Source organism: Bos mutus, chromosome 9 (assembly GCF_027580195.1).
Source record: "Bos mutus isolate GX-2022 chromosome 9, NWIPB_WYAK_1.1, whole genome shotgun sequence".
Taxonomy (NCBI): domain Eukaryota; kingdom Metazoa; phylum Chordata; class Mammalia; order Artiodactyla; family Bovidae; genus Bos; species Bos mutus.
In genome coordinates, this window is record NC_091625.1 from 32207420 (window position 1) to 32228130 (window position 20711).

At 40.5% G+C, this 20711-nt stretch overlaps 1 protein-coding gene across 4 annotated transcripts in view; it reads left to right on the forward strand.

Annotated features, from left to right (window-relative positions):
• The first annotated feature begins 1127 nt into the window (after positions 1 to 1127).
• MCM9 (minichromosome maintenance 9 homologous recombination repair factor) overlaps positions 1128 to 20711 on the forward strand; it is a 97063-nt gene continuing 77479 nt past the window's right edge. The window contains exons 1-4 of one of the 4 annotated variants that reach the window (XM_070376362.1): positions 1128 to 1486; positions 4122 to 4439; positions 10727 to 11040; positions 12199 to 12280. In XM_070376362.1, coding sequence (XP_070232463.1) covers positions 4136 to 4439; positions 10727 to 11040; positions 12199 to 12280 — 700 coding nt within the window. In that variant the 5' untranslated portion in view covers positions 1128 to 1486; positions 4122 to 4135. The remainder of the gene's footprint in view (positions 1487 to 4121; positions 4440 to 10726; positions 11041 to 12198; positions 12281 to 20711) is intronic. The other 3 variants (XM_070376361.1, XM_005901640.3, XM_070376360.1) reach the window with 3 other exon arrangements.

Sequence of the window (20711 nt, forward strand, 5' to 3'; positions counted from 1 at the left end):
GTGTCCAACTCTGTGCGACCCCAGAGATGGCAGCCCACCAGGCTTCCCCGTCCCTGGGATTCTCCAGGCAAGAACACTGGAGTGGGTTGCCATTTCCTTCTCCAATGCATGAAAGTGAAAAGTGAAAGTGAAGTTGCTCAGTCGTGTCCGACTCTTCGAAACCCCATGGACTGCAGCCTACCAGGCTCCTCTATCCATGGGATTTTCTAGGCAAAAGTTATGGAGTGGGGTGCCGTTGCCTTCTCCGACAGATTCTATGCAACCCCAATAAAAATTGCAGCTTTTTCACAGAAAACAACAGGCTGGCTTTAAAATTCATTTGGAACAGAAGAGCCCTAACAACTTTGAAAAAGAACAAAACTAGAGGCCAAACGATCTACCCGATTTCACGACTCATTATAGTTACAGTAATTAAGACAACCTCGTGTTTTTATCAGTTCAGTTCAGTTGCTCAGTCGTGTCCAGCTGTTTGAGACCCCATGCACTGCAGCACGCCAGGCCTCCCTTGTCCATCGCCAGCTCCCTGAGTTTACGCCAGCTCCCGGAGTTTACGCAAACTCACATCCATTGATTTGGTGATGCCATCCAACCATCATATCTTCTGTCGTCCCCTTCTCCCGCCTTCAATCTGTCCCAACATCAGGGTCTTTTCAAATGACCCTGTTTATGACCGTATTTTTATAAAGCTAGACAAATACATCGGGGAACAGAATATTAAGTCTTAGACCCGCATATAAGGACAACTGACATTGGAGGTAAGTCCAAAGGCTATTCAGTGGAAAAAATATAGCTCTTTTAATAGTAGTAGATTTCTATTAATAAAGTTATCCCAAGATCCATATTTCGCAAAAAAAAAAATCCGTATTTTGCAGCATATCCAAAAATCAGCTCAAAATTAATCATAAACCTAAACTTAAAACCTTCATTCTAAAACTTGTGGAAGAAAACAGAAAAATCTTGGCGGCTTTGGGTCTGGCAGAGGTCTTAAGACAAGAAGGAAAGCCCAGCGCGTGCAAAACCTAAGAGCCACCGCCTACCGCTCAGTCTAGCCCGCCCCGGGGCTCCTGGCGCCCTGGCCGGGACCCGCCTCGCTCCTCCCATCCAGCCCCGCCCCGCCCCGCCTCTCTCGTCCGGCAGCGCTCCGCGGGGCGCGCGCCCGCTCGCCCGCTCCTCCACCCGGAAGAGGCACCTGAACCGCCAACTTGAGGCAGTGCGCGGCCCGGCGTCCCTCGGGAGCGCGGGCCCGATCAAGCCGCCCGCGTGGCGCCTATCTCGCCCGGGCGCCAGGCGGACCCGCGGGTGCCTGCGCGTCCCCGGGGCCGACGGCGCCTCCAGCGGCCCCGCGCGCGCCACCCGCCCCGCCTCCACCCGGGGCCTCCTCCCGCCTCGCGGGCCCCGCGCACTACCCCGCCGCCTGGCCTGAGCCCTTCGTGTCCCTCAGCGTCGGGAGCAGCCCCCGGTGACTTCTGACACCGCGTAACCGCCAGTAAGTGAAAGCCGCAGCTTCGTTTCACCATTCTTTATTTCTCCCGCAGTGCGTCCCAAGTCTTGCCCACACCTGGTTAATTCCAAAACTATTCAACTTCGGGCCTGGGCCGGCGACGCGGCTGCCCGCAGCCGAGCCTAGGAAGTGTTGTTGTCGGGCACGGGCAGTGTCCAGAGACGGAAGTGTGGAAAGCTGTTCTCCGGGCACAAGTTGGCTCCACGTTTGCGGAGCGCCCGCGGGGAGGAGGCGGAGAGCTGAAGCTGGGGGGCGGGAAGGGGGCGGTGCCAAAGAGGGCGGATCTTAGGGTGCAGGGGCGTGGCCCCCGGAGGGGCGGTGCGGCGGGTGTGCGGGCTGTGATTCCCAGGGACCCAGCTGGAAGTTACAGCTTATGCATCCTCCTGGGTTTTTCTTGTTGGCGATTTACTTAAGAGAATAAAGTAGCACAACCTGGCTTTATTTGTCTTCAAATATTCCATAAGAAAAAGGAAAAGGAACTTGAAAGTTGTAAAACGCTGCTCAAGTATGGGTGAGCATGTTTCTAGGGTTAGCAAGCTGCTCAGTCAGTTGTGCCCAGATATTGAAAGTGAATGCTTTTTTTTTAGTGATGCTGTTTCAAAAAGACTAGGCGAAATTTAAACTGATCTTAATATGAACCATGAATTCTGAGACTACCCCCTTCCAGCCTTATGTGGAACTGCCTTTTAAGTTGCTAAGTTTTTGGCTCCAAATTTAATATGCATTTATAGAATCTTAGAGGTTATCTAAAGGGACAACAGAGGATGAGATGGTTGGATGGCATCACTGATTCGATGGACATGAGTTTGAGCAAGCTCCTGGAGTTGGTGATGGACAGGGAAGCCTGGCATGCTGCAGTCTGTGGGGTTGCAAAGAGTCTGGACACGACTGAGAGACTGAACTGAACTGAGACCTTATCTTATAGCCACTCTAAGAGTCCCAGTTTTGTTTTGTTTTGTTTTTCCAGCAAAGGCCAAATGATGAAAATACTGTATGATTAGTTGTTCTTTCCCAAGTGCTTTTTCTTCTTCTTTACCCTTAGCTGAATGTGTACCTAACCCACACAAAATACTTATCAGTGTAGTGGCCTATACATCTCTTAATCTCACATTGGCATCCTGTAAGTGTCAGGATTCTTGACATAACTGTGGTATACTACCCCTTACTCCTTTCATACCTTCGAGTAGCTTCCCAGAGAAAGCAAAATATTGCTAGTAGCACGTGTAACACATATTTAGGATGCTAAACCGTGAATGTCATAACAGTCTTCTTTCATCTATTTCTAGAACAACAGATGTTGATTGAATGAAATAAGTCAAAGGACATTTGTCCTCCAGTGGTCTGTTTCCAAACCAAATGTGAATTTCTTAAATGATCAATTTAGGCAGTTTATTTGTAACTGTCCTTTGGCACGTCTGGGGTTGTCACTCCATTTATATTTAATTCTTGTCTCTTTTGTGCTCCCATTTGTATTGCATTTTTACCACTGTTAGAACATCACTTCATTTGATCTGTTCTTTGGTTATCTGAGGCATAGAGGACCTTTTATTGTGCTTTTTTCATTTCCCAGAATAGTGCCTTGTACATGTTATCTACATATATTCATGAAAATAGAATAGCAGCAGGCCCTTTTTAATCTGTAGATATAAATTAAAATGTAATATATTTACTTTTAATCATAGTGATTTCTATTTAGAGACAGTTTCCTTTCCTCAATTTAATTTCCTAGTTTTTTTTTTTATACTTTTCACAACTATTTTTGCTGAAGCCAGCTGAACCCCTTCCAGTCATAAGCACTGAAAGAACAAAGTGGCTAAGAAGTAAAATTATTTTTAAGAAGCCATTTTTTCCAGCTGATTTCTAGTGTGGAGCTTCCTAGGAGGCTCAGTGGTTAAGAATCCACCTGCCAATGCAGGAGACATGGAAAACTTGGGTTTGATCCCTAGGTTGGGAAGATCCCTTGGAGAAGGAAATGGCAACCCACTCCAGTATTCTTGCTTGGAAAATCCCAGGGACAGAGGAGCCTGATGGGCTACAGTCCATGGAGTCTCAAAAAGTCAGACATGACTTAAAGACTAAAACAACAATAGTTTTCCGAGGTTAGAAAAAGAAAAGAGGAACACTTTCACCTCCAAATGTAAATTTCTAAAGCCAATTTATTAACTCCTTAAGTCAGAATTGCTACCGGTCTGAATAGTAGTATGTAGCAGAATACAAATGAGTGTGTGTGTGTGTGTGTGTGTGTGTGTGTGTGAGACTAGGTTTGCCAGGGAGAGAGAGAAAAATGTTTTTTATGTGAATAAAACCTGGAACCAGGATGCTTGCAAAGAACTCTACTAGGAGGAACTTAAACCAAAAGACTGGCATTTAAGATTTTATGTGCTTAATAATCGTGCTCAGTCGCTAAGTCATGTCCAACTCTTTGTGACACCACGGACTGTAGTCCACCAGGATCCTCTGTCCATGGAATTTTCCAGGCAAGTGACTATAACAGATAATTCAGATCAAATTAGAGTCTGGCGCAAAGTCAGAATGATTTACAGCCAAACAGTCTTTTTTGTAAACTAGTATATAAGTCTAGAAAAGCAAAGGTATAACACAGTCCTTTCTCTTTCTTTAGTTACCTAGATCAAGATGAATAGCGATCAAGTTACATTGGTTGGTCAAGCGTTTGAGTCCTATGTTTCGGAGTACCATAAGAACGACATACTTCTCATCTTGAAGGAAAGAGATGAAGATGCTCATTACCCAGTTGTGGTTAATGCCATGACCCTTTTTGAGACCAACATGGAAATTGGGGAATATTTCAATGCCTTCCCTAATGAAGTGCTAACTATTTTTGATAATGCACTGAGAAGATCAGCCTTGACGATTCTCCAGTCCCTTTCTCAACCTGAAGGTCTCTCCATGAAGCAGAATCTTCATGCCAGGATATCAGGTGAATTTTACTGCCATATTGTTTTTTAAGAAGATTTTGAGAAATCCCAACATATATTTAGTTCAAGCACTAATAATAGATTTTTATACTTAAAATGGGCTTTCCAGGTGACTCAGATAGTAAAGAATCAACCTGCAATGCAGAAGACCCAGGTTTCATCTCCAGGTCAGAAAGATTCCCCTAGAGAAGGAAATGGCAACTCACTCCAGTATTCCTGCTTGGGAAAATCCCATGGATAGAGAAGCCTGGAGGGCTCCTGTCTACGGGGTCACAAGAGTCAGACACAATTTAGCAACTAAGCCACCATACTTAAAAACATATCCATTGTGTAATTGATGGTCACTTTTGGAGAAGAATCATGATTCTATACTGTTTCTCTGGATATTTGGAAGGCTAGGCTGGCTACTAGCCATACCAACTGAGAGGAGGGAGAATATTTGTGTGCATGTATACACATATGTATGTGTGTATAAAACTAATACAGCTTTCTGAGCTTTGGTGACTACTGACAATAAAAGTATAGGTAATTCAAAGAATAAGAAAATTTGGTAGATGCTACCCAGTGATAAAATTCATTATTTTTATATATCAAGATTAGCATTGTGCTGGGCACCTATCAGGCCCTCAGTAACTTTTTTGGAATGAATAACAGACAAAGCCTCTTAAGTTTAAAGAAATTGCAGTGGAGCAATTAGCAACTTGTAGTGTTAAAGCTATGTCTTTGAATTCCTGCAATCTAGGATTAGAGAACAGATGTGCCATTTTGTTTGAAAATAAGTATTTACTACATTTCAGAAAGATGGGGATTTATAAATAACAAAATCGATTGCTGTGGGACTTCCCGAGTGGTCCAGTGGTTAAGACTCTGTGCTTCCAATACAGGGGATGCAGGTTCGATCCCTGGTCAGGGAACTAAGATCCCAAATGCTGCCTGGCCAAAAAAAAAGGAAAAAAAAAAAAACCCAAAAATGAATGCTGTGATTTCAGAAAGATTAGGAGTCCCTATAGAATTCCTTGGAGATAAATTAAAATTCAAAAAAATACCAGATACTTGATTTAGGTGAAAAAATAGTATCTGCAGTTACACTTACTGGAATAAAATTATGAATATTATTAATCTTTATGTATCAGATACTAGGTAATATCTTGCTAGGATCAAGAAAAAATGTTCTGTTCTTATGAGGTTTCAGAATGGTTGTTAAAAGGGACTTTAGTTGATGTTATTGAAATGGTATTTAAGAAATGACTTTAGGCTGTCTTTATGTTTAGACACTTTTCAATGCTCAGTTTAAATACTAAAATTCTGTCTGCCTAAGTGATCCTATTGGTTTCAGGTGAATTTAGCCCGTTTCTTCATTATCCTCTGAGAAAGTGACTTGCGAATTATATTACTACCAAAATAACATCATTCTACAAACATATCCCATGTGGGGATTTGCTAGACCCTTGGGAAACCAAAATGCACATGGTATAGTCCCTCATCTAAAGAGCTTCAAGGCTATAAGGGAGACAGCTGTATAGTCAAATTTATTTCCCAATTTATGTATGTATGCCCACAGATCCATGCATATGTACGTATTGAACATAATTGTAAAGGCACTCACTGGCATCTTTTACTTATGTGACACATGTGTCACTGAAGATATTTAGAAGATATATTAGCTCGCTGAGCAGGGAGTGAATTGTCCTAGATGATTCACCCAAGGATTCTAGACTAGAAGATGAGATCAGGGAGGGATGCGGGTGTCCCAGGCAGAATGAACCAGGAGTGGGAATGGTCTGGTTTTAGGTATATTGCACCTCCATTTTGGACTCAGGCAGGGCATTGAATTAGTAAAACCCAGGATGCCTCTGTGGGCTTCCCCAGTGGCTCAGTGGTAGAGAATCCACCTGCCAATGCAGGAGATGTGGGAAACATGGGTTCGATCTCTGGGTCTGGAAGATTCCCTGGAGGAGGAAATGGCAACCCACTCTAGTATTCTCACCAGGTGTAAATCCCAGGGACAGAGGAGTCTGGTGGGCTACCATCCACGGGGTCTCATAGAGTTGGATACGACTGAGTGACTGAACACACACACACAGGATGTCTCTGTGGCTCCGTCTCCTTAGGAACATAACACGTTTTTCTGGCTTGTTTTTCTAGAATATGCATTGCTCTTTGTCTTCTGGGATTGTTATTGGTCTGAAGTTTACTTGGGCTTCCCAGGTGGTGCAGTGGTAAAGAATCGCCTGCCAGTGCAAGAGACGCAAGCTTGATTCCTGGATCGGGAACATCCCCTAGAGTAGGAAATGGCAACCTACTCCAGTATCCTTGCCTGGAAAACTCCATGGGCAGAGGAGCCTGGCAGGCTGCAGTCCATGGGGTCACAAACAGTCAGACACGACTGAGTGACTGAGCATAGACACAGAAAATTTACTTGCTATTCGCAGTGGTTTTGATGAAAGGTATTCAAATAAACAGCATCAAAGTAAGTGAGAAAAAAAATAGCACTCACATGGGTTTTTTTAAAACATTCTTTATTTATTTATTTTTGGCTGTCCTGGGTCTTCGAAGCTGTGCAGGCTTTTCTCTAGTTGCAGAGAGTGGCTGCGACTCTGCAGCTGTGTTGCGCAGGCTTCCCACTGCAGTGGCTTCTCTTGTGGAGCACGGGCTCTAGAACACAGGCTCAGTAGTTGTGGCGCGTAGGCTTAAGTTGCTCCCTGGCAGGTGGTATCCTCTAGGATCAGGGATCGAACTCATGTCTCCTGCATTGGCAGGCAGATTCCTTACCAGTGAGCCCTCAGGGAAGCCCCTCACATGTTATTTCAAGTAGTGTTTCTCAAACATTAATGGGCATCAGAATCACCTGTAGGACTTGTTAAAGTGCTGATTGCTGGGCCCCACCCCCAGAGTTATTCATGGAAGAGATCTGACCTCTTGTCCAAGAATCTGCATTTCTCGAAAGCTCTGAGGCTGATGCTGATTTCCAGGGACTGCCTGCCGGCAACCACGGGCTTGAAGTAATTGCTGCTAAGTTGCTGCTGCTAAGTCGCTTCAGTTGTGTCTGACTCTGTGCAACCCCATAGACGGCAGCCACCAGGCTCCCCCGTCCCTGGGATTCTCCAGGCAAGAACACTGGAGTGGGTTGCCATTTCCTTCTCCAATGCATGAAAGTGAAAGTGAAGTCGCTCAGTAGTGTCCGACTCTTGGCGACCCCATGGACTGCAGCCCCCCAGGCTCCTCCATTTTCCAGGCAAGAGTACTGGAGTGGGATGCCATTGCCTTCTCCTGAAGTAATTGATCTGGACATAACCTCTAACACAGATCTGGATGTGTCTCTGTTTTAAGTAATAATTTAATTTCTCTCGTTAAATGAGTCAGAGAATGATAGAGTTTTTGTTGTTTAGTGTTAATGATGGCTTAATTTCTGATGTACCTGCTGCTTTACTGGGACAAGTTGAAGAATACACTTAGTAACATATAGTAAGACAAAAAGATTAAAATAAATTGACATTTCTATCATCCCTTACTCTTTTTTAGTTCTAAGGTTTTGATTTTTGTGGTCAGTTTTGCTGTTACTTTTAGCTCTATCTTCATATTATAAATTTGCTTAAAAATTGCAATAATATGAAACAGTGTGAAGATCCAAAAATATACTCACCTCTACTACCCTTTTCTTAAAATAATGCAGTTACTTTAGAATAAAAAATAAATCACTTAATGGTAATATCATGTTCCAGACTAATTTGTTTGATTCTAAAAAAAAAAGTTTATTTTCACATGTATCACATACATGATTCCATTCAGTGAGATAACATTAAGATGTCATATTGTCCTGTATTGTTAAAGTGTAGAAGATTATGAAAAGCTGATTTTCTTAGAAAAGTCGGTTGTAATTGTTTACTTAGTTTTTTTCATTAGAGATGCTATAATTGCATTTAGCCACAGGCCCCTTGGCGGTCTGGACAGCAGGGAATTCACTCACCCTGGCACTGCAGGAGGAACACAGAGAGGGTTGGTGAGCATAAGAGGGAGGGACCCTTGTGGTTGAGGCTAAAACTCTTCACCTCCCACCTGCTTTCTTCCTGAGTGTGGAATATCTCTCTAGCACAATTCCTCATGCTGATCGAAGTAAAACCAGTATTGCATAGTCTTGTCATGACCCAGCATGCCCAGGGCTAGATCATCACTTGCAAGGAAAGGAAGGTGTCTCTGGACTCCAGGAGTACCTTCTTTTACACTCTTCCTGGCAGAAGTTTCCTCCAGATATAAAGGACATCTTCTATGCATTAGTGCATTCATTTTACCATTTTGTTTAGCGCTTCTATTTTTGTACGTGTGAGGGTGCTAGCCTCGACTTAGGTTTTCTTGCAGAAGGGTAAATCTGAATGTACTCTAACTTGCTGAGTGAACTGGGGAGAGTTCTCCAAAGTAGCGTAGGAAAGCTGCAGAGGTACCATGATTTGCAGATATTCACGCTTTTTGTCTGGACTAGGAGATTGGAAGTCATGAGAAAGGCAAGACTAGAGAGGGCAAGTTACAAGGCTTGAAAACACTGTCAGATTTATGTATTAATAAATCCTAAACCTAACTAGAGAAAGCACTAGCCTTTGGTCATTCCACTGCCATTTCTTTATCACTTAGCTTTGTGGTTATCAGAACCACAATTGTTATCAGAGTCATCAATTGATTTTATGTGTGGTGTGTGGCAGTGTATTTGTCATTGAGTAAGGTTAAATTTATATACTCTATTTACATTTTTACTGAGATAGAATGTAATATACTGTATTTACATTCTACTTAACAGATAGCCCTCTTAAGAGGATCAGTTCTTTTTAAAATCCAGGTTATTTTATCATCCATACTTTTAAAGAGAGTCCACTGACAATTGTTATTTGGAATAATTCTTTTCTATTTTTTAAAAAAATTTTATTATATATTGGAGCATAGTTGATTAACAATGTTGTGTTAGTTTCAGCCATACAACAGAGCGATTCAATTACACATACACATTATCTGTTCTTTTTCTAGTTCTTTTCCCATTTAGGTTATTACAGAATATTGAGCAGAGTTCCCTGTGCTATGCAGTGGGTCCTTACTGGTTATCTATTTTAAATACAGTAGTGTGTGCATCATTTTGTTGGTTTTTCGATTTCACATGTAAGCAGTATCATATGATATTTGTCTTCCTCTATCTGACTTATTTCACTTACTATGATAATCTCCAGGTTCATCCATGTTGTTGTAAATGGCTTTATTTCATTTAATGGCTGAGTAATATTCCATTGTATTAAAGTATATGTGCTGCATCTTATTCTTTTTTTTTTATACTGAGGTATAGCCAATTAACAATGTTGTGATAGTTTCAGGGAAACTATCAACAAAGGGACTCAGCCATACATATACATGTATCCACTCTCCCTCAAACTCCGCTTTCAACCAGGTTGCCACATAACATTGAGCAAATTTCCATGTGCTATACAGTAGGTCTTTGTTGATTATCTATTTTAAATATGGCACTGTGTATCTGTCTATCCCAAACTCCCTAACCCTTCCTCTCATCCTTCCCTGTACTCCCATGGCAACTATAGGTTTGTTCTCTGAGTCTGTGAGTCTCTTTCTTACTTTCTTACTCTTCTGTAAGTAAATTCATTTGTATCATTTCTTTTTAGATTTCACATATAAGGGATATCATATGATATTTCTCCTCCTGTCTGACTTCCTTCACTCCGTATGACAGTCTCTAGGTCCATTCATATTGCTGCAAATGGCATTATTTCATTCTTTTTAATGGCTGAGTAATATCCCATTGTATATATGTACTACATCTTTTTTATCCATTCCTCTGTCGATGGATATTTAGGTTGCTTCCATGTCTTGGCTGTTGTAAACAGCACTGCAGTTTACATTGGGATGCATGTATTCTTGCCAACCATGTTTTTCTCCCAGGAATGGGATTTCTGGAACATATGGAAGTTGTATTTTTAGTTTTTTAAGGAATCTCCATACTGTTCTCCATAGTGACTCTGCCAATTTACGTCACCATCAATAGTGTAGGAGGGTTTTCTTCTCTCCGTACCCTCTCCAGCATTTATCATTTGTAGACTTTTTGATGATGGCCATTCTGACTGTTGTGTCTTTTCTGTTTTCTTAATTGAGTTGATTTGACCTTTTTCTTAAGTAAAACACAGAAGTTTTTTCTTTTTTCCTGAAATTATACTCCTTTAGGAAATACGAGAAAAATATATTGCATGGAATCATATCTCAAGATATAAGTTGATGTGTTTTTGTTTTGTTTCTCCATCAGGATTGCCTGTTTGTCCTGAGCTGGTGAGGGAGCACATCCCTAAAACCAAGGATGTGGGACACTTCTTGTCTGTCACGGGGACAGTAATTCGAACAAGTCTGGTGAAGATCCTGGAGTTTGAGCGGGATTACATGTGTAACAAGTGCAAGCATGTATTTGTGGTCCAGGCTGACTTTGAGCAGTATTATACTTTCTTCCGGCCATCCTCATGTCCCAGCTTGGAGAACTGTGATTCTTCAAAATTCACTTGCCTCTCAGACTTGTCATCTCCAACCAGGTGTAGAGATTATCAGGAAATCAAAATTCAGGAACAGGTAAATGATCAAATACATGAGAAAAATAAATTTGAAGAAGTGTTTTTCAGCTTTGAGTAAACTGCCAGGACTCGGGAACATGTAACAGATTATATGTGGAACTTGCGTCATCACCTAGTATAAGATCAAGCATGACATTTTTTTCTCATAGGGTATAGAATTTAGAGACATAAAATGGTCATCTTTTTATAGTGAGCATTGGCAGGAAGGTTATGAAGTGACTTAATAATTATTTTAAATTGAAAAAGTGAATTTTTAAGAAGTTTACCTAAGTGATAGGAAAAAATTAAATGGATTTAGTTGGTGGTTAAACACCGGAGTGGGCAGGATTTAGGGTTTAGGTACAATTTACATGCTGTGCCAAATGAGGTATACATAAACATTTTAAACATGTGTGCATGAGCCTTAGTTTCCTTTACTTGCAACTTAAACACAAAGGCTTTATTCAGTGTCAAAGACTCAGACCCCTTCTGTCTTTCTACACCATTCTTAATAAATGGCTTCTATTCTTATGGTGGTCAGTGGTTCAGGATGGTGGCTACAATTCTGTAACATCTGTATCCCAGTCAAGGAATAGGAAAAAGGAAGCAAAAGCACCTGTCATCTAAACCAAATATCCATTTAAGCTGTCTCCCTCAAAGTCTTCTGCAACAAGTTTGCTTGTGTCTCATTGGTCAGAACTTAGTCATATGACCACACTTAGCTGCAAGGGAACCTGAGAGATTAGTCTTCTATAAAGGAAGTAATGAGGCACACATATAATAAGAATAAAGCTAGAGTTCTCTAACGAATAATCAAAGGAACTGAGTGATTTGTCCCAGGTCTTATGAATAGAGATCAGGGTAGAACTGCCTCTCTTTTCTGGTTAAGTAACTTTATTATTGTGTTTAGTAGCTGGAGCATGTTTTATTTTGACCACCCACCAGGTTGATTATACTTTGAGCTATTTCTATCTGGATGTTTTTATTTTAGTTTAGTTTTAGTAAATTCTTCAACTGATAGTAGGCACAAGTTTCAAGAAAATTCCCTAAATCCCCATCATAATTAAATTGCATGATAATACCAGAGAAACAGACAGTAATGTCAAGAACTGCTAGGCTTCTGAATATTTAGTATATATCTACATGTACTCAGTATCCGCTTTCTTTTCCTTGCTAGGTTCAAAGGCTATCTGTTGGAAGTATTCCACGATCGATGCAGGTTATCCTGGAAGATGATTTAGTAGACAGTTGCAAATCTGGTAAGAATGAACTTTTGTTAACTTATATAGTAGGTCTCAGCTTTCTTCACAGTCCAACTCTCACATCCATACACGACCATTAGAAAAACCATAGCCTTGACTAGACGGACCTTTGTTGGCAAAGTAATGTCTCTGCTTTTCAATATGCTATCGAGGTTGGTCATAACCTTCCTTCCAAGGAGTGAGCGTCTTTTAATTTCATGGCTACAGTCACCATCTGCAGTGATTTTGGAGCCCCCCAAAATAAAGTCTGACACTGTTTCCACTGTTTCCCCGTCTGTTTGCCATGAAGTGATGGGACCAGATGCCATGACCTTAGTTTTCTGAATGTTGAGCTTTAGGCCAACTTTTTCACTCTCCACTTTCACTTTCATCAAAAGGCTCTTTAGTTCCTCTTCACTTTCTGCCATAAGGGTGGTGTCATCTGCATATCTGAGGTTATTGATATTTCATGCTTTTGAACTGTGGTGTTGGAGAAGACTCTTGAGAGTCCCTTGGACTGCAAGGAGATCCAACCAGTCCATTCTACAGGAGATCAGTCCTGAGTGTTCACTGGAAAGACTGAGGCTAAGGCTGAAATTCCAATACTTTGGCCACTTCATGCGAAGAGTTGACTCATTGGAAAAGACCCTGATGCTGGGAGGGACTGGGGGCAGGAGGAGAAGGGGACGACAGAGGATGAGATGGCTGGATGGCATCACCGACTCAAAGGACATGAGTCTGAGTAAACTCCGGGAGTTGCTGATGGACAGGGAGGCCTGCGGTGCTGCGATTCATGGGGTCACAAAGAGTCGGACACAACTGAGCGACTGAACTGAAAGTATTGATTGGGCTTCCCAGGTGGCACAGTTGTAAAGAATCCACCTGCCAATCAGGAGATGTGTGTTCGATCCCTGGGTCAGGCAGATCCCCTGGAGACGGAAATGGCAACCCACTCCTGTATTCTTGCCTGGGAAATCCCATGGACAGATGAGCCTTACATGCTACAGTCCATGGGGTTCCAAAAGGGTCAAGACATGACTTAGTGACTAAACAAAAACAACAAAAGTATTGATTAGGAAAAACCACATTTCATTTTCCTGAGATCAACTGCAAGTGAGTGTGGGGAACTTGAGAACAGATACTGGCATGAGGTGGGAGGTGATAGAGGGAAGAAGCTGGGCTGGAGCTCAGCGATCTAGTCTAGCTGTTTGTTTAATAGATGAAGAACCCGACTTGCCCATGAGAGCTTAACCTTTCTGTTTTTCTTATTCCAAAAACCTTAAAAACTTGGTTCTATATGTTTGCTTACTGATTTTCACTGGCTATTTTCACTAGTTAATTTTCACTTAACATTTAATTTGAATTGAAGTTGGGTCAGAAAATGGAAATGATTATTATTGATGACTGCCTTTCAATTTATTTCAACATGTCCTGCTTTAAATATTCCTGCCCTCACATAAAAGACCTTAATCTCTATAAAAGACAAATAGTACCTGTGTGTCCCCTGAGGCGTAACAGGTATGTTTGATCTCTTATTTCGTATCCCAGTGCTCCCCTACTTGGACAAATCAAGAATGTTTCATTCCTCTAAATTCCATCATTTCCCTTTTATTAACCCTTGACTTCTCCAAATGCCTTATTTAAAAAATATTTACTGAGCTGGCATTTCATTAAAATGATGAGGCAAAGGCTCTATGAAAACAAAGAGTTTAGTATCTACAGTGAAGAATAATTCCTTGTCAAAAGGCTTTCCCCTTCCACCAAGAATCACCAACTCATACTTTGATATTTATATCAAATATAGTAACAATTTATAGTTCTCCAAACAATATTTTAAGTAAATAATAGGTTTGATCAGGGATTGCCTACTAAATGGACAAGGCTATGTCAGAGTACCTTGTTCAAAGAAGACTCTTGATTTTAACCAGAATTTTTAATATCTGGATCAGCAAAGCAGTGCTTGTATGAGCTTAGCTAGAACATGAAAATGTCCTTTGATAGAGATTAAGATGTTTTCATCCAGTTGGTCTGAACTGAATTCTTTCTGCACTTAAAAAAAAAATCTTAAGGTATTTTTCTTTCACATGTCACTTACAATAAAGAATGGCTGGCAGCAGTCTGTCAACAGCTATTTTTTCATTTATCCACTGCTACAAACCTTTTTGAGAATCAGAAGACATAAGTAGCATAATCGTTGCCCTTTGGGAATTCACAGTCTAGTTAGGAACCCCAGTCTGACATTGCAGAGTCGTGAAGTTGGAGGTTATATACTGATAACTGTCAGTGAGGCAGATCAGATAGGTCTGACCATGGGTGGTTGCAGTGCTAAATATGCTGCAGAAGAGAGAGGGGCACAGACAGATGGGATTGTGTAAAGCGAGAATTGTAGTTTCCTGAAAGTATTATTGTTTCCAATAACATTTACTGTAGAAAATCACATAAGTTTCAAATGAGTATTTATTGCCTTGGACTATCTCATAAACCTCACAGTTGGAGTACTCCACATTTTACACATTGTTGCCGCTTAGTGGAGTCATGGTATTTCTAGTGGGTACAATATCTGAAACATAAGTTTCTCATTTAACTTAATAGAGAAACAGCATCTATAAAATGACCCATTTAAATGACCATAGTAGAGAACTCATCAAAGTGTTCATATAATGTTGCCCTGGTTATGTTCATCTAAAAAAAAATTGGGCACAGTCAATATAGGAAATGATCACTCTTCCTGATGGGATTTGAAAACCATCCAGCAGTGGTTTAGGAAGGATCTTGAAAGTGTATGAAGAACTTATTTAATGTCTTTGTCACCATTTACTATCAAGTTGCCTGAGGCTAGAAATATGCCTTCTATTCGGTGAATTGCTACCACCAGTTCCATTAACAGCATTCACAGAAGACTTCTCCTTAAGAAAGCAAAGCATTCCAGGTTACACATCACACATTTATGTTTAGAGAGTGAAAGGCATTTTGCATCAACAAGTATCAAAAATTAATGTTTGATACAGGCTTGGAAATGAAGACTTGCCAGTTAAGTTTATAGTGCAAAGTATAAATTCCAGTATTGGTTTAAGGTATTTCCAGCATCCTATGTGCAACAAGATTGAAATCTTGGGGACTAGGATTATATCTTTTTTTTTCTTTTGGCCCCCTTTTCTCTAGCACCAAAATATTGAATGCCAAACAATCACCTATACTTCTTAATTGGTTTACTGAATTGTATGTAATGATAAAAAATATGTCGGTATTTGGAGAATATTCCTATAAACTATCCAAGGCCTCTTAGGAAAAACCTGTAAAAGTTTAATATTCTACTCATTAATCAAGAATGGGTGAACAACACACTGCTGAATAACCAACAAATCACAGAAGAAATCAAAAAAGAAATCAAAATATGCGTAGAAATGAATGAAAATGAAAACACAACAACCCAAAACCTATTCAGTTCAGTTGCTCAGTCGTGTCCAACTCTTTGAGACCCCATGAACCACAGCACACCAGGCCTCCCTGTCCGTCACCAACTCCTGGAGTTCACCCAAACCCATATCCATTGAGTCTGTGATGCCATCCAACCATCTCATCCTCCATCGTCCCCTTCTCCTCCTGCCCTCAATCTTTCCCAGCATCAGGGTCATTTCAAATGAGTCAGCTCTCCGCATCAGGTGGCCAAAGTATTGGAGTTTCAGCTTCAACATCAGTCCTTCCAATGAATTCCCAGGACTGATCTCCTTTAGGATGGACTGGTTGGATCCCCTTACAGTCCAAGGGACTCTCAAGAGTCTTCTCCAACCCCACAGTTCAAAATAATCAATTCTTCAGCGCTCAGCTTTCTTTATAGTCCAACTCTCACATCCATACATGACACTGGAAAAACCATAGCCTTGACTAGACGGACCTTTGTTGGCAAAGTAATGTCTCTGCTTTTGAATATGCTGTCTAGGTTGGTCATAACTTTCCTTCCAAGGAATAAGCGTCTTTTAATTTCATGGCTGCAGTCACCATCTGCAGTGATTTTGGAGCCCAGAAAATTAAAATCAGCTACTGTTTCCACTGTTTCCCCATCTATTTGCCATGAAGTGATGGGACCAGATGCCATGATCTTAGTTTTCTGAATATTGAGTTTTAAGTCAACTTTTTTACTCTCCTCTTTCACTTTCATCAAGAGGCTCTCTAGTTCTTCACTTTCTGCCATAAGGGTAGTGTCATCTGCGTATCTGAGGTTATTGATCTTTCTCCTGGCAATCTTGATTCCAGCCTGTGCTTCCTCCAGCCCAGTGTTTCTCATGATGTACTCTGCATATAAGTTCAATAAGCAGGGTGACAATATACAGCCTTGACCTACTCCTTTTCCTATTTGGAACCAGTCTGTTGTTCCATGTCTGGGACACTGTAAAAGCAGTGCTAAGGGGAAGGTTCATAGCAATACAGGCTTACCTCAAGAAACAAGAAAAAAGTCAAATAAATAACCCAACTCTACACCTAAAGCAACTAGAAAAGGAAGAAATGAAGAACCCCAGGGTTAATAGGGGAGAAATCTTAAAAATCAGGGCAGAAATAAATGCAAAAGAAACAAAAGAGACCATAGCAAAAATCAACAAAGCCAAAAGCTGGTTCTTTGAGAAGATAAATAAAATTGACAAACCATTAGCCAGACTCATCAAGAAACAAAGGGAGAAGAATCAGATCAACAAAATTAGAAATGAAAATGGAGAGACCACAACAGACAACACAGAAATACAAAGGATCATAAGAGACTATTATCAGCAATTATATGCCAATAAAATGGACAACCTGGAAGAAATGGACAAATTCTTAGAAAAGTACAACTTTCCAAAACTGAACCAGGAAGAAACAGAAAATCTTAGCAGACCAGGCACAAGCACGGAAATTGAAACTGTAATCAAATCTTCCAGCAAAAAAAAGCCCAGGTCCAGACGGCTTCACAGCTGAATTCTACCAAAAATTTAGAGAAGAGCTAACACCTGTCCTACTCAAACTCTTCCAGAAAATTGCAGAGGAAGGTAAACTTCCAAACTCATTCTATGAGGCCACCATCACCCTAATACCAAAACCTGACAAAGATGCCACAGAAAAAGAAAACTACAGGCCAATATCACTGATGAACATAGATGCAAAAATCCTTAACAAAATTCTAGCAAACAGAATCCAACAACATATTAAAAAGATCATACATCATGACCAAGTGGGCTTTATCCCAGGGATGCAAGGATTCTTCAATATCTGCAAATCAATCAACGTAATACACCACATTAACAAATTGAAAGATAAAAACCATATGATTATCTCAATAGATGCAGAGAAAGCCTTTGGCAAAATTCAACATCCATTTATGATAAAAACCCTACAGAAAGCAGGAATAGAAGGAACATACCTCAACATAGTAAAAGCTATATATGACAAACCCACAGCAAACATTATCCTCAATGGTGAAAAACTGAAAGCATTTCCCCTAAAGTCAGGAACAAGACAACAGTGCCCACTCTCACCACTGCTATTCAACATAGCAATCAGAGCAGAAAAAGAAATAAAAGGAATCCAGATTGGAAAAGAGGAAGTAAAACTCTCACTGTTTGCAGATGACATGATCCTCTACATAGAAAACCCTAAAGACTCCACCAGAAAATGACTAGAGCTAATCAATGAATATAGTAAAGTTGCAGGATATAAAATTTAACACACAGAAATCCCTTGCATTCCTATACACTAATAATGAGAAAACAGAAAGAGAAATTAAGGAAACAATTCCATTCACCATTGCAACGAAAATAATTAAATACTTAGGAATATATCTACCTAAAGAAACAAAAGACCTATATATAGAAAACTATAAAACACTGATGAAAGAAATCAAAGAGGATACTAATAGATGGAGAAATATACCATGTTCATGGATTGGAAGAATCAATATAGTGAAAATGAGTATACTACCCAAAGCAGTCTATCGATTCAGTGCAATCCCTATCAAGCTACCAATGGTATTTTTCACAGAACTGGAACAAATAATTTCACAACTTGTATGGAAATACAAAAAACCTCAAATAGCCAAAGCTATCTTGAGAAAGAAGAATGGAACTGGTGGAATCAACCTGCCTGACTTCAGGCTGTACTACAAAGCCACAGTCATCAAGACAGTATGGTACTGGCACAAAGACAGAAATATATATCAATGGAACAAATTAGAAAGCCCAGAGATAAATCCACGCACCTATGGACACCTTGTCTTCGACAAAGGAGACAAGAATATACAGTGGAGAAAAGAAAATCTCTTTAACAAATGGTGCTGGGAAAACTGGTCAACCACTTGTAAAAGAATGAAACTAGAACACTTTCTAACACCATGCACAAAAACAAACTCAAAATGGATTAAAGATCTAAACGTAAGACCAGAAACTATAAAACTCCTAGAGGAGAACATAGGCAAAACACTCTCCGACATAAATCACAGCAGGATCCTCTATGACCCACCTCCCAGAGTATTGGAAATTAAAGCAAAAATGGGACCTAATTAAACTTAAAAGCTTTTGCACAACAAAGGAAACTATAAACAAGGTGAAAAGACAGCCTTCAGAATGGGAGAAAGTAATAGCAAATGAAGCAAATGACAAATAATTAATCTCAAAAATATATAAGCAACTCCTGCAGATCAATTCCAGAAAAATGAACAACGCAATCAAAAAATGGGCCAAAGAACTAAACAGACATTTCTCTAAAGAAGACATACAGATGGCTAACATACAGATGAAAAGATGCTCAACATCACTGTCAGAGAAATGCAAATCAAAACCACAGTGAGGTACCATTTCACACCAGTTAGAATGGCTGCGATCCAAAAGTCTACAAACAATAAGTGCTGGAGAGGGTGTGGAGAAAAGGGAACCCTCTTACACTGTTGGTGGGAATGCAAACTAGTACAGCCACTATGGAGAACAGTGTGGAGATTCCTTAAAAAACTGGAAATAGAACTGCCATATGACCCAGCAATCCCACTGCTGGGCATACACACCGAGGAAACCAGAATTGAAAGAGACACGTGTACCCCAATGTTCATCGGAGCACTGTTTATAATAGCCAGGACATGGAAGCAACCTAGATGTCCATCAGCAGACAAATGGATAAGAAAATGTGGTACGTATACACAATGGAATATTACTCAGCCATTAAAAAGAATTCATTTGAATCAGTTCTAATGAGGTGGATGAAACTGGAGCCTATTATACAGAATGAAGTAAGCCAGGAAGAAAAACACCAATATAGTATACTAACGCATATATATGGAATTTAGAAAGATGGTAATGATGACCCTATATGCGAGACAGAAAAGAGACACAGATGTATAGAACAGTCTTTTGGACTCTGTGGGAGAGGGCGAGGGTGGGATGATTTGGGGGAATCACATTGAAACATGTATATTATCATATGTGAAACGAATCGCCAGTCCAGGTTCGTTGCATGAGACAGGGTGCTCGGAGCTAGTGCACTGGGATGACCCAGAGGCATGGTATAGGGAGGGAGGGAGGTGGGAGGGGGGTTTAGGATGGGGAACACATGTACACCCATGGTGGATTCATGTTGATATATGGCAAAACCACTACAATATTGTAAAGTAATAAGCCTCCAATTAAAATAAATATATATAAAAAAAACAAAAAGAATGGGAGAGTGTCCATAAGTGGGAAGGAACCAATCAAGAAGAATCAAGTGGGATTTTTGCTTTCATAGCTTGTGGAGAGGAGCTTTGAAATAGAATAAGTATTCATTCATTTCTTGGTGCACTCATTCTTTTGTCCTTTAAAAAACAAAAAAGGTGAGTGAACGTTAATAAGTGTACTTGAGTAAAAATGAATACACTGGGAACTAGAAGTAGTATCATTGTACCCATCATCACAATATTGTCTGCTTTCCTGACACCGGTTGATTGTGCAGTTGACCCTTGAACAACAGTGCTTTGAACAGCATGGGTCCACATATACACAGGTTTTTTTCAACAGTAAATATACTAGAGTACTACATGATGCACGGTTGGTTGAATCCATGGATGTGGAACAGCAGATTTGGACTTGAGCATCCCCGGATTTTGATATCTGAGGTTGATTCTGGAACCAATCCCCTGGGAATATTGAAGGACAGACTGCACTTTATCCTTCTGGCTCAGTCCCCACCTCTTGATTAAATGAGAACGACATGGTTACTGTTCTGAGAAGATGAACATTTCACACAATAGAATCACAGTGAATATATCATCCAGTATTCTCCCAAGGACAGGTTAGAATTTGGTGTGATTGTCATATGGCAGATTAAGAAAAATTAAAATGCTGGCTTTAGCTTTTAGCTGTGCAAATACAAGTGCCTGATTAAAAATAAATAAATAAATCAGGACACTGTGTTCTTTTGCCCCAAATGGTTTCTAGAGGAATGTGCACCACTCTAA